The sequence below is a fragment of the Notolepis coatsorum genome (assembly GCF_963971535.1).
Source record: "Notolepis coatsorum genome assembly, chromosome: 7".
Classification (NCBI taxonomy): Eukaryota; Metazoa; Chordata; class Actinopteri; order Aulopiformes; family Paralepididae; genus Notolepis; species Notolepis coatsorum.
The window spans coordinates 32,379,008-32,406,381 of NC_140171.1; the positions used below are offsets into that span (position 1 = coordinate 32,379,008).

A 27,374-nucleotide genomic window follows, 5' to 3' on the forward strand; every position below is an offset into this window, starting at 1 on the left:
TTAAACATTGCAACTGAGTTTGGTGTAGTCTCCCCCTGAGGAAATGGTTCCGTCCTGCTCCCCGGTTACCACGCCGAAGTGTTTTGACTGACACTGTGCCGTGGTGTCTACTTCAACTGGTTTGGCGAGTTTGCTGAGGGGTGAGTTGAATAATAATGACTAACTACTAGTGCTGTTTTGTTTCTCTCGGACGTTTTGAGTATACATTTGTTTTTGTTTGTTGTTTTTGTTGATATGATCGCATGTAGCCTCAACAATGTTTCAACTTCAATCATGGCACTTCTTTCTGGCAGGTTGAAAACTTTCCAACGCGTACAGTACAGTGTGTGTGGTGTTCTCCAGTGCAGGCTGTGCAGCAATAGCCAACACGATTTCTCAACGAGAAGCAGCTTTGTTTTGGCCAACTTGAGATTTTATGTTATCTCATTTGTCAGACTCAGACATGTCCTGGTTCGGTGTCATGCATTTGCTGCAAGGTTGGCATGTTACCGTGCGCGTATGATGATTACCTCTACAGTAATCTTAGTCAGTGTTTATGTTTAAGCTTTTTCATAGCTGTATACGTTACCCCCTCCTGTGATTTTTCTCACGGGTCTACAATGTTGAATTATTGTGCAATTATCTATCTGCAAGTCCAACAAGCCTGTCCAGTTTAAATTATCAGAGAGAGAGAGAGAGAGAGAGAGAGAGAGAGAGAGAGAGAGAGACTTGGAGTGTAAGTTAGTCCTGTTGAAAATGAAACAATTAGCCTAGCCCTAAGGTTTAGTGTTCAAAGTTCAATGGTGCATTGCAGGAGAAGTGAGAGACTGTGAGAGACTCGACCTACATGGCTCTATGGAACAGAGGAGATGGAAAGACACACCCTTGTCCTACCTATTTAAGTATGTCATAAATGTTATGATGAATTGAAAATGGGGGACCCTGGTGTAAACAATACGAAAGTCTTTCTCTGGTCTGCATCCCCTTAACAATTGTGTGTATTGAGCTGTACTGTATTGTACCCATTCTGCAATCTGTTAATAAAGTTTTCAATCAATCAATCAATCAATCAATCAAACCCTTGGCTTGGCTTGGCTTGGGGGTTTCAAGTTGCAGTTTCATGTAGCCATTAGCCAACAGCAAGCCTATAATTATTATAGTTATTTCTGTGAATCTATGGGAAGAGAGCTTTAGTATCACGGTTATTATAGTGCACTAACGGTTTATACCTTATGTAGTGTGAGTGTGTGTGTGTGTGTGTGTGTGTGTGTGTGTGTGTGTGTGTGTGTGTGTGTGTGTGTGTGAGTGTGTGAGAGAGAGAGAGCGTTGTGATAATTACTTGCACATTTTCTACCCTTTCTTGCTCTATCTGGTATCTGCCCATTCTCACCCTCCGTCTCCTCTGTTCACTCTGTGTTTTCTAGATCAGTGTCTTTCTCAGTAAACTCTATCCGAACTCTCTTTGTCTTGCTTCTTTACGTCCCTGACAGACTCGACCCTGGGGCCTCAAACTGGTAGTTTCCATTCCTCACCGCTCACCCTGGCAGCAAGTAAACAATGAACTCTGGAGTGTGAGGCTCTGTCTTGAAATTCAGAATCATACTATTTGCACATCTGCTTGTCTTTCCCCCTCATTTTCTCTCTCTAGCCCCCCCCCCCCCCCCCCCCCACCCCCCCTCTAGAAGGAAACAACGTGCCTAACATAACACCGGGGACTGGTGGGGTTGTCACTTGTTGGCCAAGTTGCAAAGCTAAATAGTGGTTTATAAAACAGTTATACCTAAATATATCACTTACATACTGTATATTACTTGTAACATGCACTTGCTGCCCAAAGGTGTATGGCCAGTAGCGTCCCGTGCACACAGCAAAATAGAACGAAAGTAAGTACAGGCAGAGGGAGGGGTCTCTGCAGATAAGGACACTGCCACATTTGTAGTCCCGAGAGGGATTATGTTTGTATGATTCTATACTTATTTGGGGGGATAATTCTACTCATTATACCTTAGTTTAACCTTACTGGAGTCACGCCTAACATTAAAGCGATATTATTACTGAAGTGAAATATCCCTTTAACCTAAAATATGATGAGAAAAATAATTTGTGATCATCAATCTTCAGAGATATTAGTATTTTATATACTGTAGACCAAGTCCTCCTTCTCCTCCTCCATATCCGCCTCACTCCACACTCACTTGTGTTGGTCTCACTCAGGCCTCTGGGACCTAATTATCACAGAGTTGTTGAAGGCTGTCAGGAGATGGACCGAATTCCTTACACCACGCCACGCCTCTGGCTCTGCACTTGACCCTCCTCTCAATGCTCCTGACTAACCCTTCTGTCTCCCGTCTCATTCTGTCATTAATTTCAGCTTGATGATGTCGCGTGTCCAGCTGTTTACATTCAAGTAGGACTTGACTTTTTTACACAATTTCTGCCGCTCCATTACGCCTTGCATTGTGTTACTCATAAATGTACTGGTTCCCACCCCTCCCCCACCACCACCCCCACCAATCTGCCTTGTATTAAACCTCCAGTAAATCTGTGCTTCATTATCCCTCATTCTGAATGTTTTGTTAGGCAGCAGTACAGTTGACCTCTGACCTCTTTGTCAGATCATGTTCTCTGTCCCTCGCCAGACCCCCAGCTTGTCCCCCCACTTTTCCCCCAAAGTCCCACCCCTACTGTCTCCTCTCCTTGGCCTGCTATAGTGTCCGTCCGCTCTTATCTGCAAACACATTAGCGATTAGTTGACAAATTAGTCAGATTTTGTCCGCAAAATAAGTCCATTTATCACAAGTTACTTTCTGAACTGTGCAGGACTAGTCTTTAACTCTACCTGTTATTATAAACTAAAGCATATATATATTTTTTTTTAAACTTTGGCCATTCCGCTGGCTCTTTTGTGCGTTTATCGCATTTTCTCTGGTCAAGAATGACCGACAGAAACAGGTTTGAATGGGTACAGATGGGGGGAAGACACTCTGAGAAAGATACGGCTGCAGTCCGGGAATCGAACTCGCTAACCCCAGATCCGTGACGAGCACGGTTGTCCCCGGCGCCGAAATAGCGCTCGAGGTACGCGGTGAGCTGCTGGAGCTCCCCAAACGAAAGCATCTTTATGAATGTTATTGCGCACACACACGCAGTCAGGCCAAGCTGCTCTGACCGGTCTCCGCAGCAGTGCTGAAGTCAGCTCTTCCTCTTTAGGACTGTGTGTCTGTGACGTTACATAAGGCCATTGTCGTCGCACCCCCCCCCCCCCCCCCCCATGGCTGTCCCTCTGTCTCTGGACAAATAAGAGACAGGACAGAAACAAAGGGGCAGACAAGAATAATACATGAAGTAAGAGGTGGAAACCAAAAGAAACACAAACCCCGAATCTGAGAGGAAAGAATGTTGAGAATAAAGAATAAACAGCTGGATGTAAGAGAAGGTTTGGACCAGAGAGTCCTGGAGAAAAAGAGCACAAGTTCAGAGGTGTGTACGTAAAAAATATATACTATCACGATAAAACATCACAATATCTTTCTTAACACATTGACTGCCGGGGATTAGCCTTGGCCCTGATTAGCCACTGCCACGCTTTAAAAGATAGGAGTGTGTCACCTGGTTTGTACTGTAGAGCTATAACTATATTCTATAATCTATATTATAGCTATTAGGGATGGGTACCTTTCACATTTGAACCGATACCGGTACCTGTGAATCGATACCGGTACCCAACGGTACCTTTTTTCTGTACTTTAGTCTCAAGAAATTTAATTTACCTACCTCAGTCGTGAAAAAAAAATCCAAACTTCAAATAACTACAATTTCGACAGTTTTCGGCTTGTCATTGCTCGGACTGCTTTGTTGTTTAATCAAGTCAAATCCTAGGTAAGCATATATTGTGCGTGTGAACGTTGACATGAAAAAAAAAAAGTAAAAAAAAAAAAAAAGTAAAAGTAAAAAAGAAAATTAATAAAAGAATATTTTTTTTATTTTTTTTTTATTTTTTTTTTGGTTTCTCACTTGATTCGGTACTCGGTAGTACCGACGTGTTTCGGTTCGGTACCTCAAAAGTACCGAATTCGGTACCCATCCCTAATAGCTATGAATACAATACTATGGCCCATTTGACATCGAGTATCTATCGTTCAACATGTGAAAAAGAAATAATTTTTTCATCCATACATTCCCGTTTTATACCGTGGTGAATATGAGTATGGTTTTAGATTGGTCTGGGGTAATTCCCGAAATGCTGAGCAATAGCCTTATGCGTGTATTACCAGGGCTGTACTGTACAGTGCGACGAGGGCGTCGCATATTGCGCCAAAATATAGCCTGTGCGAATTGAAAAAAAAATTTGGTGGCACCCTTGCGAGTACTGATTTCAACCCTTTCATTCGCATTTCACTCCTTTTTTTCGAGGAATTTAAACGTTGCGAACTAATCTTGTTGGCCGTTTTCTATATCTCTCCTCCCTCGGTCTCTCTCCGTCTGCCCGAGGAGCGGGGCTGTTAGTTACACTCGCGCCGCTCACACTCACACATGCACACATACGGGTACTTGAGAGGTGCTGTCCGTGCTGAAGCAGAGCAGAGCTCATCATAGCGGAGAGAACCAAACGTTCGAAAAAAGCATGCATAGCGGCGCGAGCTGTGTAACATTAAGTTACACTGCTATCTCCTATCGTTAGCAAGCTAAGCATGCATAGAGCGACATCTGTTACACTGCTATCTAGTGATGCACCGATGTGAAAATTGTGGCCGATACCGATAACCGATATTAATATTGCTGTTCTGGCTGATACCGATATTTACCGATGTCGATATCTCTGTATAGAAAACACTTTTTTTATGATAATCAAATAAAGAGCTATTTTCCAAAAGGCATTTAAATTTTTTTTTTACTTTTGTTACTTATTTTCAGAAATTACTGATATTTTGAAACTATTTAAGACCAAGACATGTAAAAAATCAAAAATAAATATATATATATATTTTTTTTTTTTAAATATCGGCCCTATCTTGATATCGGACCGATACTGATGTGTATCGTGCATCACTACTGCTATCGTTAGCAAGCTAAGCATGCATAGCGCGACCCGTGTAACGTTAAGTAACTTGTGTTCCGCGGGGGAAAGACCGTTCATCACTGCATACAACTTGGTTTAATCCAAATATCCATTCAGAAACTTTGTATTATGAAATAATTCTGGGATGTCTGACTATTTCCCTATGCCTTGTTTGGTGCGAGTTCAGCTGACACTCTTGACACGCCCACTACGCAAAGCGTGTGCTCTCACACACACACACACACACACACAACACACAACGCACAACACACACACAGCTCCGGTCATGCATCCACTCAACTCATGGAAAATACAGAATCAGGCTATTGTTCTAAAAGTATCTCTTGTACTAATAAAATAGTATTGAACCGTTTTTAACAGCTGGGTATTGGGTGGGACATTCTGGAACAGGACAGAACAGAGAAGGAAGCAAGGATCAACTGAACATGCTACACCGGCAGCGCCTCTGGCGAGATGAAGCATCCCAGAAGCAGTGCTCCAGTACGCTCCAGTACGCTCCAGTATGCTCCAGTATGCTCCAGTATGCTCCAGTATGCTCCAGTATGCTCCAGTATGCTCCAGTACGCTCCAGTATGCTCCAGTACGCTCCAGTGTGCTCCAGTACGCTTCAGTGTGCTCCAGTACGCTTCAGTACGCTCCAGTATGCTCCAGTATGCTCCAGTATGCTCCAGTATGCTCCAGTATGCTTCAGTATGCTCCAGTATGCTCCAGTATGCTTCAGTATGCTCCAGTATGCTCCAGTATGCTCCAGTATGCTCCAGTATGCTTCAGTATGCTCCAGTATGCTCCAGTATGCTCCAGTATGCTCCAGTACGCTCCAGTACGCTTCAGTATGCTCCAGTATGCTCCAGTATGCTCCAGTATGCTTCAGTATGCTCCAGTATGCTCCAGTATGCTCCAGTATGCTCCAGTACGCTTCAGTACGCTCCAGTATGCTCCAGTACGCTCCAGTATGCTTCAGTATGCTCCAGTATGCTTCAGTATGTTCCAGTACGCTTCAGTATGCTCCAGTACGCTTCAGTATGCTCCAGTACGCTTCAGTATGCTCCAGTATGCTCCAGTATGCTCCAGTATTCTCCAGTATGCTTCAGTATGCTCCAGTACGCTTCAGTATGCTCCAATATGCTTCAGTATGCTCCAGTACGCTTCAGTATGCTCCAGTACGCTTCAGTATGCTCCAGTATGCTTCAGTATGCTCCAGTACGCTCCAGTATGCTCCAATATGCTTCAGTATGCTTCAGTATGCTCCAGTATGCTCCAATATGCTTCAGTATGCTTCAGTATGCTCCAGTACGCTTCAGTATGCTCCAGTACGCTTCAGTATGCTCCAGTATGCTCCAGTATGCTCCAGTATTCTCCAGTATGCTTCAGTATGCTCCAGTACGCTCCAGTATGCTCCAATATGCTTCAGTATGCTTCAGTATGCTCCAGTATGCTCCAGTATTCTCCAGTATGCTTCAGTATGCTCCAGTATGCTCCAGTATGCTCCAGTATGCTCCAGTCTGCTTCAGTATTCTCCAGTACGCTTCAGTATGCTCCAGTATGCTCAACAACGCTTAAGTACATTCAAGTACGCTTCAGTATGCTCAAGTATGCTCCTGTACGCTTCAGTACACACCTGTATGCTTCAGTGTGCTCAAGTACGCTCCGGTACACACCTGTACGCTTGGCTTCAGTATGCTCAAGTACACACCTGTACGCTTTAGTATGCTCAAGTACACACCTGTACGCTTTAGTACACTCCAACCTTATTATATTGGTCTTGCAAACTAGTGGGTTAAACATTTATTTCTTTACATCAACTACAAGTCTCGCTTTGTAATCCTGCAAGGGGCGGAATAGTAGTAGTAGCGGCGACAGTGGCTCGGGAGGTAGAGCAGTCGTCTGGTAATCCGGAGGTTCCCGGTTCGATTCCCTCTGCCCCGGGCAGCGTGTCGAAGTGTCCTTGAGCAAGACACTTAACCCCTAACTGCTCCCGATGAGCAGGTTGGCACCGGTCCTTGCATGGTTGCCTCCGCCGTCGGTGTGTGAATGTGTGAGTGATGGGTAGAAATGTGAAGAACAAATTGTAAAGCACTTTGGATAAAAACGCTATATAAATGCACCATTTAGCCTACCATTTAGTAGTGTTGAGAAAGTTAGATTCAGGGTAATTATTTCAATATTCTCATACTCCCATTGCTGGCTTTCAAACATACAGCAAATAAACTTGAACTTGAACTTGTATTGAAAAACGAGTGAAGCTAAACCAATGACAGCTGGACATGCTGAATCCATTCTGTCAGTGGGCTGTGGCTCGTAGCCAGACAGCTCTGCTGTCTGCTGGCTTTGTTGGTGATGTCATAGGGGCCAGGAAAAGAACCAGAGAACCTCCACCCAAAACTGTAGGCCTGTAGTGTACATGAATGCATCTGCAACACACGCACACACACACACACGCACGCACACACACCTACACACCTACACACCTACACACCTACACACACACACACACACACACACACACACACACACACACACACACACACACACACACACACATAAAGATAATGCTCAAGAAATGTGCAAACATCTATAAATTCTTGTACAAGTAAACTAAATTGTAATAAACATCCAGTCTCATAATATGGACATGCTTGAAGAGGTCACACAAGCCGCTTGTTTGACTACAGAGCACACAACAGTGGTTATAAATACTGTTTATTGCTGCTATTGATCATGAATTCTTCCTCCAGATTTCTGCTCTGCTGCACCAAAGGTGGCTTGTGTTGAACTTACTACGCCTTGTTTCAGTTTAGCTACATTGGGAGAGAGCTTTTATTGGTCTCTAATGAACATCTGCTGGATCCAATTTTCACGTGTTATACGTCTACGTGAACATAATAATATCAGTGTACAACTAAACATGTTCGTAAATAACCACCGTCTTTGTTTCTTTCTTTGATGAAAGTTTATATGCAAATATGTTTAAATTAAGGCATATTTTTAGATTTAAGTATATCCATATAGTGTACACGCACGTCGTATACATACACACACACACACACACACACACACACACACACACACACACACACACACACACACACACACTGTCTGGCATACACAGGTTCACACAAGCTCCCTCTGAACCTCCAATATTTCGTACTCCAAAGAGCTCTGACAATACGTCCATTCTGTCTCATGCCGCCCTCATGAATATTCATGATAGAAGCCCAGCCATCTGATGCAGACCACATAGGCCTCATTAGAACCAGCGTGACAATAGAGCGCTTATGACTAGAGGTTCATGACATAAGACAGTCGTGCACATAAGACAGTCATCACATCACATGTCATCTTAATCACCATGTCATCACCCTGAGCTGAGCATTGTGTGGACAAATTTAACTACACAAAACTCTGTTTTGCTAAGTCCGGGCCTACACAGAGTAGCCTAACTCTAGGGCTGGACGGTATGGCCCAAATATCACCATTATTTTCTACTTTTTGTAGGAAAAAAAAGTATCGCCACTGGCACTGACACAAAAGGGTATCGCCACTGATTTCCCAAATCGATTTTATTCTGATTCACGAGGTCCCGATTCCAATCAATTCAATAACGATGACGCATTTACTTGGATATGAAAGACATTCTCACACTGTAAATTGTACAAGGAACCCTCTAACATGGTGCATTATAAAAAATATGAATGTTGACATTAAGAATTTACCACAAACCATTAATGTACTTTTTAGTGTGACCAACACACTACAGCAGTCAACAAAATATAGCTATATTTATTAATCAATATTAGTGATTAACTTAATATACACAGTATACTAATAATTCATTTATTTTGTATAGCGCTTTTCAAGGACCCAAAGTCGCTGACAATAGGCAAAAAAACAAAGAAACATAGAACCACAGGGAAACGGGGAACAATATTAATACACAAGAACATAAAACCATGAGTAACGGACAACAAATACAGGAGCCAGTAGGGGAGACAGTCGGGAAGTAAGTAAGGGAAACCAGGGGGGGGGCGGGGGCAGGAGAGGAGACCCTATAGTAAAAATCCATATCTTTGCATGGATCCATGATGACCGTACAGTATACCTTCATATTTGCTATACTTCCCAGCCGTAGGCTATTGTGGTGGATATAGTAAAAATCCTTTTATATGAAAATACCTTTTCATGGATCCATGACGATATACCTTCATATTTGATATACCTCCTAACTACCTAACACTTAATTATTTGTTTTGCTTATCTTTTGATTCTCTTGATCATTTCCAGGGTGCTCTCTGGGTAGACATGGGTCACTGGGCCTCAATTGAATATCACGATGATCAATTTAGCATCCTCATCTGTAGAACTGAGTCCCAGTCAGAGAGCCCAAGCATGTATTATTCAACAGAGATAAATGGACCTAGTGCTGAATCTATTTGACTCACTTAATGGATATGCTGTGCTGTGTGTTGAGCCTGTGGTGCTGACAGGACTGTTGCCATTCACTCACAACACAAGCTTTGTGTGTCTTTACCTACGAGCAAACACGTACCTATGTGAGTCATCTGCTCTCACCAAACAAGCTGTAACTTGTACCCAACGTAGATTACCTCCAATAAATAACTCACATGTATGACTGCTGACATTCCTTCCTGGCTTCTCTCTCTCTCTTTTGCTCTCTCTCTCTCTCTCTCTCTCTCTCGCTCTCTCGCAGTGTGCTAAACATGACAGGAGAGTGGAAGGCGGGTCAAGGCAGGTGAGGGTGTGAACCCTCCGCGATTGGCGGACAGAGTGAGACACAAGACGCACGGAGGAGGAAAATAAAATAGAATGGCTTGTCGTAACGTTAACTTCGAACCGAACCCCCACCTCATGGAAGCTGGACTGGAGTGAGTATCATCCTCGTCTCTTATCTCCTCTTCAACCTGCTTTCCTTGACCTCGTTCTCTGTTCTGTCCTGTTCTCTTTTTAAGGTCAGTCTTTTTATTCCCCCCCCCCCATTCTTTAAGCTCAGTTATTTTGTTCTTAAACCCTTCCCCCACGTAAGTTCTCTTTAAGTATTTCTTCCCACCTTAAGCTCTGAGTGAGTTTATTTTCTTTCTTAATGTCCCTGTTGCTGTCTGTTCAGTTTATGTTACTGTTATATATGCCGGCTGGCAGAGAGAGAGAGAGAGCGAGAGAGAGAGAACGAGAGAGAGCGAGAGAGAGCGTGAGAGAGAGAGCGAGAGAGAGAGAGAGAGCGAGAGAGCCAGAGAGTGAGAGAGAGAGCGAGAGAGAGAGAGAGAGAGAGAGCGAGAGAGAGAGAGCGAGAAAGAGAGAGAGAGAGAGAGAGAGAGAGCGAGAGAGCGAGAGAGATGGTTCAGACCAGATTGACTCACTTCCTGTGTTGTTTGATTGTGAAGGTCCCCCCCGGGGAACTTAGACTTCAGTTGGGGTCATCTTATACGTACAGCATGTTTATATTGGGAGTAGTGGTGGGTGGCCAGCAGAACACAGACTCATGTGGTTTGATATGACATGTTTTGGAACTGTTTTATTTATTTTTTTATTTTTTTATATAAACCTGTTCTCTCTTTTCTGTTTTCCTTTTCTCCCTCCTGCTCCTCCAGGAGTCCAGTGGATGAGGAGGGGGTTCACAACTCCTTCAGCCAGCTGATAGCAGAGCAGAGTCAGAATGTAGGCCCGTCCGAAGCCTTGGAGCTGCAGCAGCTGCAAAGAGAACTGGACGAGGAGGGTCGAGGTACGTGTGTGTCTATAGTATCTATGCATGTGTGTGTAGGGATTCTATCTTGTTTTAAGACTCATGAAGCTTTTAACCATGACACACATAACATCTTGAAACAAGCAAAGTCATCTGAAATATTCTTGAAATAAGCTTTGAGTGTTAAAAACAAGAGAATGTACATTGATGAAATGGCTGTTTGATAATGGTGCATGAGACTCTTTCTGATGGGTAACCATTGACCATATTCACACGGCAAGGTGGGAACATGGTGGAAAGGAATCCCAACCTGAGCATGACATAAGACCAAAATGGCCACTGTGTGAATATGGGCAATGGCATTTATTTAATTTATTCATTTATTTTATAATCTTGTGCATTGTACACACAATCACACATACAATCCAGTACCATGACAACATGATGAAAATACTACCATCTTAGTGACCAATGAAAGTACCATGATAACCCAAGAAAGGCCCCTTTTTTTAATTTATCAATTGACCTATCTCAAACCCCACCCTCTTTTCTTGATCCTCCAATCACAACTGTCGTTGTGCACCCTACCTGTACCTCCAGACAGTGTAGCCTACCTGTCCAGCCCCGGAAGGGAGATGTGGCGAGGGAGGCGGGGAACAGAGGACACAGGGGAGGAGGAGGAGGAGGAGGAGGAGGAGGACCAGTTGGACCCCCTCATAGCGGAACGCTGGTCTTCTGCCACCCTGCGTGTCCTCTCATCCATGCCCAGTCGCACCATTGGTAAGTCACGGTCATGACTAAAGGAAAGATGAACTGTGTGGTACTGTCTTTTACTAGTATGCACTCTGCTACTTAGGAATCTACCTTGCCTATATTACTACCTACTATCCGAATATGTCTTTACTATTATACACTCAAGACTGTAGCAGCCTGAGATATACATGCCAGAGGCACACATACACGCATATACTCACTTGTAGGGAACAGGCATACACACACGTACTTATACACATATTTGAAGCATAAGCTCTCACTTACACATATATAATATATATAATATAGGGGATATACACATACATAGGGGACACACACATACATAGCTGAGACGCACATGCATATACACACCTGAGATATACACTCACACAGGTGGCAGAGACGCACATGGATACGAGACACACACAGAAGGTAGGATTACAGTCACGTACCTGAGAGATGCACACACACACACACGTATGAGACATACACACATACTTACGTGAGACACGTGCCCACATACACATATCTGAGACACACATTCATACATGTTCTCACGCACACCTACATATATTTGAGACGCATCCTCTCACATGCACTATGGAGAAAGATGGCATCCCGATAGAAGATGCAGCACATACCTGCTCACAGGTAGATCGGTCTACATGTAACGTATGTGCATCAGGGATATATATGCACAATGTATAGTAATGTTTTTTTTTTGTAAGTGCTTTTTTAATTTCCATGTCAGTTGTTAATGTGTTTGTATGAGTCTTTTGTATGTTTTGTATGATGTTACGAAAAAGAAAAAGACAAATCTTGGATGTTGCATATTATGCTGTGGAAAGATGTCTTGTGAATATTGGAAAGATTTGTGCAAAAATATCAAAAAAGACTGTAGCAGCAAGTTCAACACTGTTTGATGAACAATGTTACTGACCCTTAGCTGCCAGAGTTGTGTCCTTCCTGCTGACTTGTTGTACAGAACTTGTAAGTCGGTTTGGATAAAAGCGTCAGCTAAATTATTAAATGTAAAATATGAATGTAAATTTGAAATATCACCAATAACAATAAAGCCACAGTCTCATTTCCAGTGCGGTGCCAGGTAGATGGATGAATAGAGAGGTAGTTGACAGTGAAAGAGGAAGACTGAAGGAAGACAGCCGAGTAGAGTTTCATGAGGAAGTTTATCAGTTATCACCTTCCCCGTTAGCTGCTGACACTTTTGTGGACCAGCCAACCGACAGCACTGCTGGTTGTAGCTAAAAACAAAGAGAATCGATTATAATCTAAATTAATTTGAATTAATAAATTTTTTGTGTGTATTGTTTTTATTTACCTATAGTCCATTCATGCTGAGTGAATCAGTTCCCCCAGCCACATTTGTGTATTCAAAATTTTTTTGGGAATTAACTGATAGAAAATGTATCTAAATGTAATCGACTCGAATCGAATCGTGGTCAAATGAAGAGATTTCATGATGCATTGAATCGTTGCCTGAATAATCGTAGAATCGTTGTGAGGTCGCATCGTTACACCCATACACGGTAGGCAGATGAAAGTGTAGGGCTGGCTTAGAAAACAACATGGCAGGATAGATGCTATATGACACGGTAGGCAGATGAAAGTGTAGGGCTGGCTTAGAAAACAACATGGCAGGATAGATGCTATATGACACGGTAGGCAGATGAAAGTGTAGGGCTGGCTTGGAAAACAACATGGCAGGATAGATGCTATATGACACACTTTCTCTTATCAGTGCTGAAACAGGAAGAAACACGCATTCACCAGGGATGCACCGATGCAGGTATAGGATGTGAGGTTGATGCCAGGCTATTGTTGAGTCTGTATTCTAGAATAAAAATAATAAAAGCAAAAACGGCTTGATTTCCTGCCTAGTGGTTTTTATCTGTCATGTGGGGGAAAAGAAAATCTTATCTAAATAATTTTTGTCCAGTCAGCCCCAAACGGATGGTCTGAATAAATAGTGTGCAGTTAAAGTAACAAAACAGGTTTTCTTTCTTTACTTGCTATCATAATCAGTGTTGACAGTAAGAACCCTGTTCCCCCTGCATCCATACTGGAAAATCACACATAAACACTGGAACAAGTCGCAGTGGAATAGTAATATTATAATAATAATATAATATGCTTTTTCCATGTTTTATCAAAAGTAATTTTAATACTCTGCCACTGCAGAAATTACGGCATTTTGTCTTTGAAAGTGGTTACAGGCACTAATGCTGGTAGCTATGGTAATTATTGGTTCCAGGCAGCCATGTGAGGAGAAAGACAACCACACTAAACATTCGACGCACGGCCACGGTTCTCACATATATCATGGTTCCCATGGGGTCTTAAAACGGTCTTAAAAAGTCTTAAATTGAACTTCTTGGAAAACCAGCAGGAATTCTGAGTTTCAGAATACAAATACCTTGGTATTTGGATTGATTTACATTTAAATATCATGTGGGCGTTCTCGCCAGGAGATTACGGAAAAAGATTGGCTTTTTGTGTAGAAATAGAGCCAGCTTCCCTATGATTAGCAGAAAGAGAGTTTTTGAAGCAGTTCCCGTCTGTTTTGGATTACGGAGATGTGATTTATAGACATGCAGCGGCTTCCACTCTTAAGCCCTTTGTTTACAATTCAGCCATTAGATTTATCACCAGTGATAGTTATAGTACTCACCATTGTATCCTATATAATAAGGTCGGGTGGGCTTCTCTGACTGTCCAAATTATATTAGTTCTTTATTGGAATGGACCACTGGACCCTGTCGTACACAATCCAGTTTTTGGCTTAGAGTGTTTAGACTTTGTACTGAACTTGGTAGATCTGCTTTTGGTTTATCTGCCCCTCATGGAACACCCTGCAGGAAACTCTGAAACTAGACACTCTAGTGTCTATGGGTCATTTTAGAACCTAAATGACCAATCAGGTCACCACAATATGTAATTGTTTAAAAATGATGAATTACCTGTTTTAATTTTTTACTATTTAAATTTTTTTAATAATTATTTTTAAATGTATTTTAATATGTGCTCTTAACCTGTTAAGCCCTAGCCCCATTTTCTGAAAATCCGCCTAAAAATACATACCTAAGTAAATGGAAGATTGCTCTACTTCTACAGGGTCCATTTGCATGTTCTTGTTATCTAGGGACATCTATGGATCTCATCGAATGTATTCCAGTGTCAGAAATATTGTGTCTGTTACTAGGCTTGAGTAAATTGTGATGAAACAAAGGAGAATATAAATTATAATTTTTCTTTGCATCTTTGACAGTGAATAACACCATGCTAAAAATTACCATACATGAGCCACTGAGCTCGTTCAGCACCTTCTTGAGATCATGTGTACAAAAGATCTAAGCAAATGAATAAAGGGAAGATAATTAAACTGAAGGTTTTGTAGATACAATACTGAATTCTGCCATCCGGACACATTATTATTACAAATTACAAATATTATTATAGAATATAGAATACCAGGCCTATAAATGACCTTATTATAGCCAACTCTCACATCTATGGATCGGGCCAAATCTCCTCTTTCAAATGGCAGAGTTCAATTTGGATTTAGTATCTCCAGGCGTGCCTTAATCCGTTTGCAACACGGATTGTTGCTAAATGTTCACAGAAGGTAGACACACTAACTGCACTCCAATCTATGCCAATAACGTTCAGTTTTGTGGTAGAGAATCCAGAGAAATAGGAGAAATAAAAATAATTCATACACAAGTCATTTGCTTGCAGGAAGCTAGAATCGGCTGGGTACTGTAGTTTTTCGAAATGTCAACGCTCATTGAGAGCTGTGGATGCCCTCTTCTCATATGACTACATTCGGCGACATTTAGCGAAATCAAAATGGCGAATATTCGCTAAATTATAAACACATTCCATAAACAAAAATCTCACTAATAACACTTTACCCTATTGGTAAACAAACGTATTGTTGAAAATATACACTATGACTGCTGTTGTGACATGGTTAGGGTCTTTACTCTTGGATACATTTGAGAAAAAAAAACTCTACTTAATGTCATACAGTCTGGAGAGATAGATTTATGACGTGATGTCATTTGCGGTCTGCCGATGGACCGCTCGGGCTGAAGAGGTTAATTATTCTGATTGTCTGATGTCTTTATATTTAGGAACGCACTATGACACTTGTGAATGTAACATCTTGGCGACACTGTAAATTAGTTGAACTACTACTAGTGTATTTATCAAGTATAAATAAAGATTGAATATATACCTATCCTTTCCCCCTTCTCTCTCCCCTCTCTCTCTCTCTCTCTCTCTCTCTCTCTCTCTCTCTCTCTCTCTCTCTCTCTGCCAGGCCGTAGCAGGGGTGCTATCATCTCCCAGTACTACAACAGGACCATGCAGCTGAGGCGACGCAGGCAGAGCAGACCCACCATCAAGGACTTCTCCCGCTCAGCCCGGCCCAGCATACGAGGCTACGGAGTGGAGACGGACAGCCTAGAGACGGACGGAGGGGAAGGTGAGAGGACACGGACACACAGACACGCACATGGACAAACACACGGACAAGTACAAAGTACATGCATGGGCACACACAAACAATCATGCATGCATATACACTATACACGCTTGCAAAATGCACACACTCTTTTGCAAGCTCCCTCCCTCTCTCTCTCTCTCTCCTTCCCCAAGGGGATCAATATAGGGATATCTTATCTTATCTCATCTTACACGCACGCACACACACACACACACTAACATTTCTGCAAACATCACTCACACATACATATACAGTAGATATTGTACCCACTAAAATTAATACAAACCTATGAAAGCTCTATGTTCATCCATATGTCCATTGTAACAGGGGCTTGTTTATGTATATACTGTATATTGTGTGTGTGTGTTACAGTGAGTAAGAGGGACCACTTGGTAAACAACCTTCAGAACCTGTCAGTGAGTGACAGAGTCAGGATGCTCAGAGCCATGCCTCTCAGTGTCGCTGAGAAGAGAGAACTCAGGTACACTTTATTCTCACACTCAAACGGTCGGACGTGAGGTCAGGTGGGGTTAAAAGGTTAACATTGGTCGAATGTGTGGGTTGGAGTTCAGTAATTTATCATACTGTGAATTTCTCCAGACCTCTCTTGGCAGAGCCTGATATGTGGCCAACAGTAACAACAACCCCTCCTCTATCCCCACTCATTTCCAACCCACATATCACACCAAAACAAAATATGTACACAAAGTGCAATACCAAGCTTCTGCCTAGAGGTCGCTGTTTGACGGCTCTCTGGCTACAGTTACACTATTCGTCTCAATCTGAATTTAATCATCTAATCATACAGTATAAGGTGCATTAATATTATATATGTATGTACATATTAATATTACAAATCTGTACATACATCTGATTAGCACTACACTAGTAGTACTCATTTATATATTTTATACCCAGTTTAATCACCTGTACATTGTATATTACTATTGCACTTTACGGTTACATTTGCACTCTGGTTAATCTAGTTAATCGGAGGGTCTGGACTGTTCCCGAGGCGTATTTCTCTCTCACTATGATCCAGTGTGCCAAAGTGGTCTGGCTGGCGATGTGACAGTGGTGGTGTAGTATTCTATGATAGTGGGGATGCAATCTGGTCACAATAAACATATAAGGGGAAGAGTGGGAAAATCAAACGCGAATAGGGATTTATTTCATTTAAATAAATACAGTCACTCACAGGAGACGTGTAACAGGCGTTTCAAGGCCACCATCACCATGGCACCATGAGATGGCACCACAGCAGTGCCATCTCATCACGTCAGATCTTTATGATAGGATCTTAAACATCGTATTGAAACGACAGTAGCCCCTGTAGCACTGTTTTAACCTTCTGTAGTGTGGTAGTGAAAGGGTTAATGAACAAAATAATCCTGGTTTTCCTGACAAATCTCTTTGTCTCTGATTCTTTCCAGGAGGTCAGCGAACCGGAAGGAGGGACGCTCATTTTCCAGCAGTCGGATTCCCTGTTGCAGTCAGCTCAAGTATTACATCATCATCGTGAGCCACCTTTTAAACCGTCTCTTTATTCTATTTCCTGAATTCTTGTTGGTTTATATGTTGTGGTCAATTTGGGAAAACTGATTTTTCACATTTCGTGGGAATTAAATCTGAGAGAGGAAAACGCGGCGCAGCCACGCAAGGATTTCACAACTCAAGCGCACTCATGTCCATGGGGAATGTGCATTTAGTTTTTTATGAATAATTTAAACAGATAAGGATCCCTACCACCAAATGTCTGTCTCCTGTGAGGTTAAGGTTTATAAACAAACGTGCATAAAAAGATGTGGAGAATTTAATCGGATTAGAAACCATCAAGTGTTCACTGTATTAGAGTCTTATTAAAAGACTCAGAAGAAGCTTCTATCCCCAGGCCATCAGGCTGCTAAACGAACAATGAACACTACACAACAACAACCACCAAACGCACATAGCACACACATCCACACGCACACACTCACTTTAAACAAACACACTGTAGCACCCACTCCACACACTTTATAGCACACACCCACTTTAAACAAACACACTGTAGCACCCACTCCCCACACTTTATATTTATTGATGAAGGATTGCACTACAACTCGTACACCTTACTGTAAATTGTACCTCATCCCATTTCTGCTTTGCACTATATAGTACTGTACATTAGTACACTGCATAGTATTGTATATTATATGGTAACTCAGAACATTGTACATATGTCTATACCGAACACTGTGACCTCATTTTCTTCTTCTAAATTACATGCTATACTATGTTATTTGATACTATCTTGTCTAGCACAGTCTCTGGAGCGTAACAGTAAGAAGCATTTTGTATGAAAGTATTCTGTACTTCTGTATGACAACTATTAAAGAAACTTGAAACTATTAACAGATTATTGGCCTAAAACAATCTCAATTTACCAACCTGATGGAAAGTCCCAGGAAATGTGCAAAGTCACCGCTTTCTCACATTTACCATAACATGCGTATATCACAGGGGTTTAGTCACCAGTTTAAAATAGAAACCCGGTCCCAGGGCTGGGCCATGGTTACGTACTTCTATATTGTCGAGGAAACTCCTACATATTATTGCAAAATTGCAACAGTTTTATTCAACTTCATTGAATCCGTGGACCATGTTTGTTAAGTTTTCTTTTGCAAATAAACAAGTCTAAATCTATTATCTAACTATTTATCTTTGAGCACTTCTTTGCTTGTATTGGACATGCCGTTTTTTTTATTTTTTTTTATCCACTTTTTCTCCCATTTTCTATTTTTCTCCTTTTCTCCCATCCCAATTTCGTATTTCCAATTCTCCCCTCCCCTGTCTCGAACGCTGCCAGACTACGCCTCCCACTGGTCGGCTGCAGTGAGGACCAAGCCTTAGTTGCATCACGTGTCCCCTCTGATACACGAGGAGGCAGCTGTTGCATCTTTTCACCTGAACAGCGCGATCTCTCAGTGGCGAGGAGTAACGTGTGGGAGGCTCACGCTGCCCCCGATACTTCCTGATTCTGCTGTACAGGCGCACCAACCGACCTGTAGGAGTCGGTGTCCACAACGTCCAATCCCCACCCACCGGCTTTCCCACCCTCTAACACTGCCCAATTGTGTTAGTACGACGGCCGGCCAAGCCGGTAGCAACGCAGAGAGCTGGGCTCGATACCAGCATCTCCTGCGTTAGTGGCAAGCGCCTTGCCCACTGCGCCACTCAGCCGCCCCCTGGACATGCCGTTTTTGATGGGTGTAGCAACACGGCAAATCTTAAATTAACCACTTCCTTCCTTGCCTGTGGCTAACATTAACGTTTACAAACTGGGCTTTGCATTATTAAGTAAGCAGTGCTCCTGGCTCCAGCTGGCTACAGATAATTGATTAATCAAAGCTAATTCATTGCTTGTGTGAGTGATGACCATTGTGACATCATCGAGGGATAAGCAACTCTGCACAGCTTGTTACGGCTTGTTAATCTGAAGACGTCTAACCCCGGCCAAACAGCAAGGAGGTCATGTGTAATTTCCCCACAGCATCTAAATAACACTTAAGACTGACAAATCCATACAAAGACTTTATAGTTAAAACCCATTTTCCATAATATGTTCCCTTAACTCATTGACCGCCGGGAATTAGTCGGGCCCCGTTCTAGCACTACCACGCTTTAAAAGATAGGAGTGCATCACCTTGTTTGTAGAGCTATAACTATATTCTAAATCAGTGGTTCTCAACTGGTCTAGCCTCGGGACCCAACATTTTCCTTAGTCATTAAGTCGCGACCCAAAATTTTGAACCACTATGATTTATGTAAAAAAAAATATTTGCAGTAATACGCAATCTTTCAAAACATGAAATAAACACACAAAAGTGCAACTATTGCTAAAAACCCAATGAAATAAAAGAATAATAAATAATATATGCTTCTTAGCAGATTTCTTAGCTTAACATAACAGACCTAAATTTGGGGGAACTAATGGGATAACTGAGTTTGCAACAAAAGTGCAACTAGGGCTAAAACCCAATGAAATAAAATAATAATAAATAATATGCTTCTTAGCAGATTTCTTAGCTTAACATAACAGACCTAAGTTTGGGGGAACTAATGGGATAACTGGGGTTGCAACAAAAGTGCAACTAGGGCTAAAAACCCAATGAAATTAAATAATAATAATAAATAATTATGCTTCTTAGCAGACTTCTTAGCTTAACATAACAGACCTAAGTTTGGGGGAACTAATGGGATAACTGGGATTGCAATAAAAGTGCAACTAGGGCTAAAAACCCAATGAAATAAAATAATAATAAATAATATGCTTCTTAGCAGATTTCTTAGCTTAACATAACAGACCTACGTTTGGGGGAACTAATGGGATAACTGGGGTTGCAACAAAAGTGCAACTAAGGGCTAAAAACACAATGAAATAAAATAATAATAATAATAAATAATATATCCTTCTTAGCAGAATTCTTAGCTTAACATGCAGGGGACTAATGGGATAACTGGGGATGATGTTTGCTCCTGACAAGAGTCTCAAAGTCTGGGGTGATTGTAGACAAAGCAACTCTGAGGTCATGCTCAATGCCCAATCTGTTCCTCCGCTTTGTCTTCAGCTGGACCAGAGCTGAGAAGCCACTTTCACAAAGATAGGTAGTGAAAAAAAAAAAAAAAAAACGTTTTTCTTTTTTTTTACACACACATCCGCGACCCACTCAAAATGGCCCCACGACCCACTTTTGGGTCGCGACCCACCAGTTGAGAAACACTGCTCTATATTATAGATACAATACTATGGCCCATTTGACACCACCTATCTATCGTTCAATATCTGAAAAAGAATTTATTTTTCCATCCATACGTTCCCGTGTTATACCGTGGTGAATATAAGTATCGTTATAGCGTGGTCTGGGGTAATTCCCGAAAGGCTGAGTAATAGGCTTATACGTCAATTCTACTATAAAAGTTGCAGTTTCTTGCCTGTACATGCTATTATTCACAATTCAAATCTATATCATAGGTATTATGTTCCATCATGAATGTATGAAGGGGGGGGGGGGGGTCGTTTCTGATTATTTGATTGGCAGTTACGGCATTCGTATTGAACACTAAAAACGCAGCCCGATCGGTATAAAAGCATTGCACGATCAAGCAAAAATTGACGTCAGATAGTCCTTACCTGTGATCGGGAGTATTCCAAAAATAATATTCCAATTGTTTGATCGCCATCTGGTACACCCACCACAACATATGGATCTGGGATATTTGACGCGCTTCAATGGAACCGGGAGAACCGCTCCATTTCCCCGACAAGGAAAAGTGAGACCAGAGACATTTGGCCGTTACACAGGCCAAGATACAAGGTTTCAAAGGGTGCTCGATACCGCCGTCTAGCTGGATGCAGCTGGCATTGCACTTTGGCGATCTCATACTCATTCCCTATGGTAACACAGAGGTCCCCGGATGAATAATGAATACAAATATCAAAAAAAAAAAAGGAAAAACGATCAAATAACGTATACATACGTGGTTGTCGGCCAAACACATATATAAACGTTGTTGGCGGGGATTGAATTAAAGGAACACGCCTGTGCGTTCAGTAGAAAGCTATCTGACTTTGATTTAATTATACATCAAATGATTTATGTCAAGGATTGCAATGCCTCGTTTGAATTAAGTTAACTTTTCACCTGGATAACGTCAACATTCAGGGTGAATGTAATGTGAGAAATTGGGATACATTTTTTTTTGATCGGATCGGGAAAGATCGGTATCGGTAGATACTCAAAATCACATGATCGGGATCGGATTGGGAGCAAAAAAAAATTATCGGGACATCCCTAGTATCTATCTTCTTGTCTCTCTCCGGAGAAGACTGTAAACTAATTCCCCCAAATGTTAGCGTGTTCCTTTAAGACCTTGAATTCTAGTCGACACTTGAACCCTGTCAACACATCTGTCAGAGTGTCTAGATACTAGACCAGTTCCCTTGTCTTGTAAGGGAGCTGCCACCCTGCTTTTACATGTCGCAATGCAGAAAGTGACCCGTCTTACTCTCAAACTAACCAGATGGGATTCAAACCAAAGCCACACCACATGTGCCTCTTTCTCTAAATAATACGATGGTTTGAAGAGCCGTCCTTAGTCGACTAATCAATTGTTGATTTGATTGGCAGATCTATATAACTGAGTATCCCACAATGCAGTCACATCGACTGACTCTTGTGTTTACCAAAGATATGGTTATAATTTTCTTGGAAATAAGTCTTTCAGCATGAAAAAAGCATAAATAAACATAGTTGATTTAAGACAAAAACAAACGATTACCTAACACATGTTGTTATAGTCATCTCATCTGACATACACGGTCTAGACATAATGGTCTATGTCATCAGGACGGTTGTGGATCGTTCCTGTTTTCAGAAAATATTAACTTACCGCATGCTAACTGGAATCTACGGAAAATTGGATTATCTTATCAGTTTGTAGAAATATCTTATGTGGGACACACACACACACACACACACACGCACACACACACACACACACACACACACACACACACACACACACACACACACACACACACACACACACACACACACACACACACACACACACACACACACACACGCACACGCACACACACACACACACACACACACACACACACACACACACACACACACACACACACACACACACACACATATTGCTAGGTGTTGTAACAGCCCTCTTGCCCAAGAATTTATGGTCCATACAGAGTGAGTAATTTCCCTATGACCCACATACACACAAACACATGTTGCAGATCACAAAAATCTGTTGCGTTTTAAGTGGAAATCTTTCTCTCTCTCTCCCACCCTTTCTTTATCTTTATCTTCACTCTCTACTATTCCACCCCACCTCTCTCTCTCTCTCTCCCCCCCCCCCCCAGGCCGTGAGACAGGGTTGGTACAGCTGGCTGTCCTTCCTGCATTCCCTCCAGCTGTGGCAGGTGGCGCTGAAGAGGGTGAGCGGGCGCTTCGGCACCGGCGTCCTCTCCTATTTCCTTTTCCTCAAGACCCTCCTCTTCTTCAACCTCTTCCTGTTCCTGGTGACGGGGGCATTCCTGGTGCTGCCCCAGGCCATACACCCCCCACCCTTGCCCGGGGGACCGGTCCCCTTCTCCGGGCTGGAGCTGCTCACTGGAGGGGTAAGCCCTGGAGGACCGTAGTGTGATGACTCTGAAAGATAGTCTGGTCTTTCAGTCTTTATGTTGTCATTCACACACGCCACACAATGAGCTCCAATATGTACATTGCCAGGCCACCACTGCCCTCAACAGTCTCCACAGCCAGTGGTTGTGATACAGAGGTCTCGTCTATGACAACAAACTGATGATACAGGAAGCAGCTGTCTTTAGCTATATGAGCCTACAGACATAGTTTACTTAAGGTAAAAAAAAAATGCACATGTCACACAAGAAGTGATGTTAATCTGTGTCAGTTTGGGAAATCCTGTTTGCGATGGTGGTGGATAATGATGAACAGACTTGTCTGATATTGTGCTGGACAGCAGTAAATAAATCTATGAGTAGAAGATGCTGAATCCTAATTAAAGAGGGGAATATCCAAGCCTCAACTGACGAAATGGGACTGAGTGATCTGAATGAATCAATTTAGCAATTTCATCGGTGCAAACAAATGTTTCTTCAGAGTCAGGTGTTGAGTTACGATATAACTGATAAATTGACCGTGTGCTCTAGAATTGATCTCTTTGATCTCAGCTGAATCCTCATCTTGTCTCTCTCTCTCTCTCTCTCTCTCTCTCTCTCTCTCTCTCTCTCTCTCTCTCTCTCTCTCTCTCTCCCCCCCCTCCCTCCCTCCCTCCTCACGTCAGGGTTACTTCTCAGACTCTGTGATGTACTACGGCTACTACAGTGACTACACCCTCTGCAAGGGGTGTGGCAACGCCGCCGGTCACGACCTCGACGTGTCAAACACGACGGTGGACTCTGGCCCGCAGCGTCTCTCCTACAACATGCCGCTGGCCTACTTCTTCACCATCGGCTTCGCCTTCTTCATCACCTGCATCATCCTCGTGTACAGGTGTGTTCCTCTTCAAGAGGGCAAGAGACGATATGAGAGATGATTTATATATTTGTTTTTTTTCATTGATGGCCTTGTATTTTTTATTTATTTTTTATTCTACATTGGGGTTTAAATTAGCTCCATGTGCCTGTTTCCATGTGCTCTGTCCTCAGCATGTCCAAGTCGTTTGGTCAGAGCTTCCGTATCGACAAGTCCCACGGCTTACTGGCCATGAAGGCCTTCTGCTCCTGGGACTTCAAGGTCATCAAGAAGACCTCCGTTAAAATCATGTCTGAAAACATCTGCACGCAGCTCAAGGTACACACACACACACACACACACACACACACACACACACACACACACACACACACACACACACACACACACACACACACACACACACACACACACATGCATGCACATACACACACACACACAGCAGAACATGCTGGTTACATACATCCAGGCATTAAAGCACGTCCGTCAATTTGATTCAGAGTCGTGACGGATTTTCCATCAATTGGCTACCTGGTATAATATGATTTGTAGATGCATACAGATTGAAACTAAATTGAGCCAATCCGAGGCGTCAAATATGATGAAAAAGGGCATTTTCTACCGTTGCCGCGCCAAGCAGAGTCATTGGCGAGCAATAATGGCAGGACGCAGCGACTCGAGACACAGGATTGCGATAATAGTTTGTCGTCGGAAATGTATAATAATCGCAAGATACATTCAGACAGTGTTGGATCTAACTAAATGGATTCATGGACACATTTATACCCGGACCACAAAGCTTATTGAAGGGTTAGCGGCGGCGCGACGACTCCGGTGAGTCCGTCAGCCTGTTATATGAAAATGTAATGTGCTGTCAGACCCTGATACGGGTTGTCTTTTCCTTTTAGCTAACGCTATTAAATAAAAATATACAGTGGAGGTTAAAATAAGAATATGAGGGGCGCCCTTGTGGCGCGTACCATAGTGCCACGCGCACCTACGCGGCCGACCCGGGTTCGATCCCAGCACCCGACGTTATTTGTCGCATGTCCTCCCCACCTCTCCTCCCGTTCGCCCTCTCCTCTGTCGGTCCTGCGTGACCATGAAAAAGCTGTAAAAATGCTAAAATATAATAATAAGAATATGACTTTGCCTGAAAAAAATAAGTTCAGTCAGGAGATGTTTTTTATATGACGCACCTCTGCGAGAATCGACTTTAGCATAAATCATAGGCTGATATACGCTACATTCTCTTTAAACATATACATGTTACAGGACAAAAGTAATATATTTAATCACTTTTATTCTTTTAAACTTGGTCTGACCGACCTTCAGCATACAGAGACAATGAACAGGCAGGTAGATCCAGTAGAAGAAACGCATTCACATCATTAGGCTATGTCAGAAAACACATGTGCACAAATCCTGCATTAGGCCTACTTTAGTGGACAAAACCCAAACAAAACTTATTTATCACGCGTTGATCTACCTCTGATACTCATCGGAGCCCATAGCGTGGAAACTTGATTTCCGTTTAGCTAGTAATGCTATAAGCATGGACGCGTGCATACTAAAAAAAAAGGCTCCGATGTGTCGGAGCCTGAGGTAGATAAATGCATGAGAAATAAATGGAGATGGGCTTGGCTCTACGAAATTGGGTATGATAACAAGCCTTTTAGTTCATGGTGCAAAAAACTAAAAGAGCCAGGTGTGTGTTTTTGCAACGTATGCCACAGGAAATTACAGTATGGCAGTAATGGGGAAATGGTGCTAGCTCGCCATCAATCAGAAGCTAGCCACAATACTTGCATTCACGCTCTCCAGCACACAGCCTCCCTGCCTGGCGCGACAACCACAACAGTAGGGTCTATAGTCACAGTCAGGACAGTAGGCTCTATAACACAGTGGTCTCTAGTCACAGTCAGGACAGTAGACGCTACAACACTGGGGTCTATAGTCCAAAGACTAGAAGAACCTCTGGATGCAGAAGACTTGTGGATTAAGTACAAGACACATACATTTGAAATCTATATTTTATGTTATGCGTGCATAAAACCCAGAATTGGGAGTTTTCTGTATACAAGCTGCACTTTTTTTGTTGTAAAATTGCATTATGCATTATTAAAGCACTGTGTTATTTGTATTCAAAGTCAGAGTCAACCCTTGCAAAGTATCAGTTTTATTTAATGAATTGAAAACAGCATTGATATTACGTAAAAGCAAACTGGCAATAGAAAAGATGTTCAAAAAAAAAGTTCAGTCAGGAGAATTTTTTTTGCTTTAATCCCTGCATACATCTGATTATCACATGTCTCACACACACACACACACACACACACACACACACACTGTAGGCCTTAATTCCATACGTTGCATTAATTTAGCCTACATTCACTTCCTACTACTGATATATGATTTGATATATCACAATACTGTAAGCAATTTTAGGAAATTGGATTTTAGGAAAACTGTCACAGTATAAAGAACACCTCCATATTCATAAAATCTGGCATGAAGTGGTGTTATGATAGACGGAGTGGACGTGCTCTCTCCATCACCAAGGTGGCATCTGGGGCCCTCTGGCTGGAGTCAGCCTGGCACAGTGTGAAGATATCCTCTTTCTGACATCTTTTCTGATGTCTTAAATTCACATTTACTAATAAAAGGCCTTAAAAAGCATTACATTATCTTAAATTCAGTTAGCCCCTGTTACACTGAACGGCCAAGTCAGCTGACCGTCATTCACCATGAAAGATGGCTAAAGGTGGCCAGAAATGTGTGTGGGGGCCTTAACTCACTCAGTCATTCACACATTTATACATACAGACACTGTACTTAGACAAGCACATTCTCTCTCTCTCTCTCTCTCTCTCTCTCTCTCTCTCTCTCTCTCTCTCTCTCTCTCTCTCTCTCTCCTTCCCACCCTCCCTCATTCTCTGCCAAGGGACATAATTGGTGAACAGGAATGTGATGATCTAACGCATTTTTTCTCTCCCTCTTCCCACCCTCCTTGTCATCTCTTTGTCCATCTCTCTCTCTCTCTCTCTCTCTCAATCTCTCTCTCTCTCTCTCTCTCTCTCTCTCTCTTCTCCAGGAGCTGGTGGCAGAGGTGAATCGTAAGAAGGTGAAGAAGACGAAGTGTCAGAGGCTGTGGAGGCTGACTGTCCACGGTCTAGCCTGGGCCATCTGTATCGGCAGCACCATAGCCTGCGCGCTAGCCGTGTATTACTTCTCTGGACACATGCACAGGGTGAGTCGAGTCAATATCACAAA

The 27,374-nt window shown here is 42.4% G+C and overlaps 1 protein-coding gene across 3 annotated transcripts in view; it reads left to right on the top strand.

Moving 5' to 3' along the window:
- Positions 1-27,374, top strand: part of tmc6b (transmembrane channel-like 6b) — a 55,039-nt gene continuing 27,665 nt past the window's right edge. The window contains exons 1-11 of one of the 3 annotated variants that reach the window (XM_084319335.1): positions 1-140; positions 9,768-9,942; positions 10,663-10,793; positions 11,355-11,534; positions 15,850-16,014; positions 16,408-16,516; positions 17,469-17,553; positions 22,967-23,224; positions 23,911-24,119; positions 24,275-24,419; positions 27,196-27,351. In XM_084319335.1, the coding sequence (XP_084175461.1) occupies positions 9,884-9,942; positions 10,663-10,793; positions 11,355-11,534; positions 15,850-16,014; positions 16,408-16,516; positions 17,469-17,553; positions 22,967-23,224; positions 23,911-24,119; positions 24,275-24,419; positions 27,196-27,351 (1,497 nt within the window). In that variant the 5' untranslated portion in view covers positions 1-140; positions 9,768-9,883. Of the gene's footprint in view, positions 141-815; positions 882-2,317; positions 2,387-9,767; positions 9,943-10,662; positions 10,794-11,354; positions 11,535-15,849; positions 16,015-16,407; positions 16,517-17,468; positions 17,554-22,966; positions 23,225-23,910; positions 24,120-24,274; positions 24,420-27,195; positions 27,352-27,374 lie in introns of those variants that run through there. The other 2 variants (XM_084319336.1, XM_084319337.1) reach the window with 2 other exon arrangements.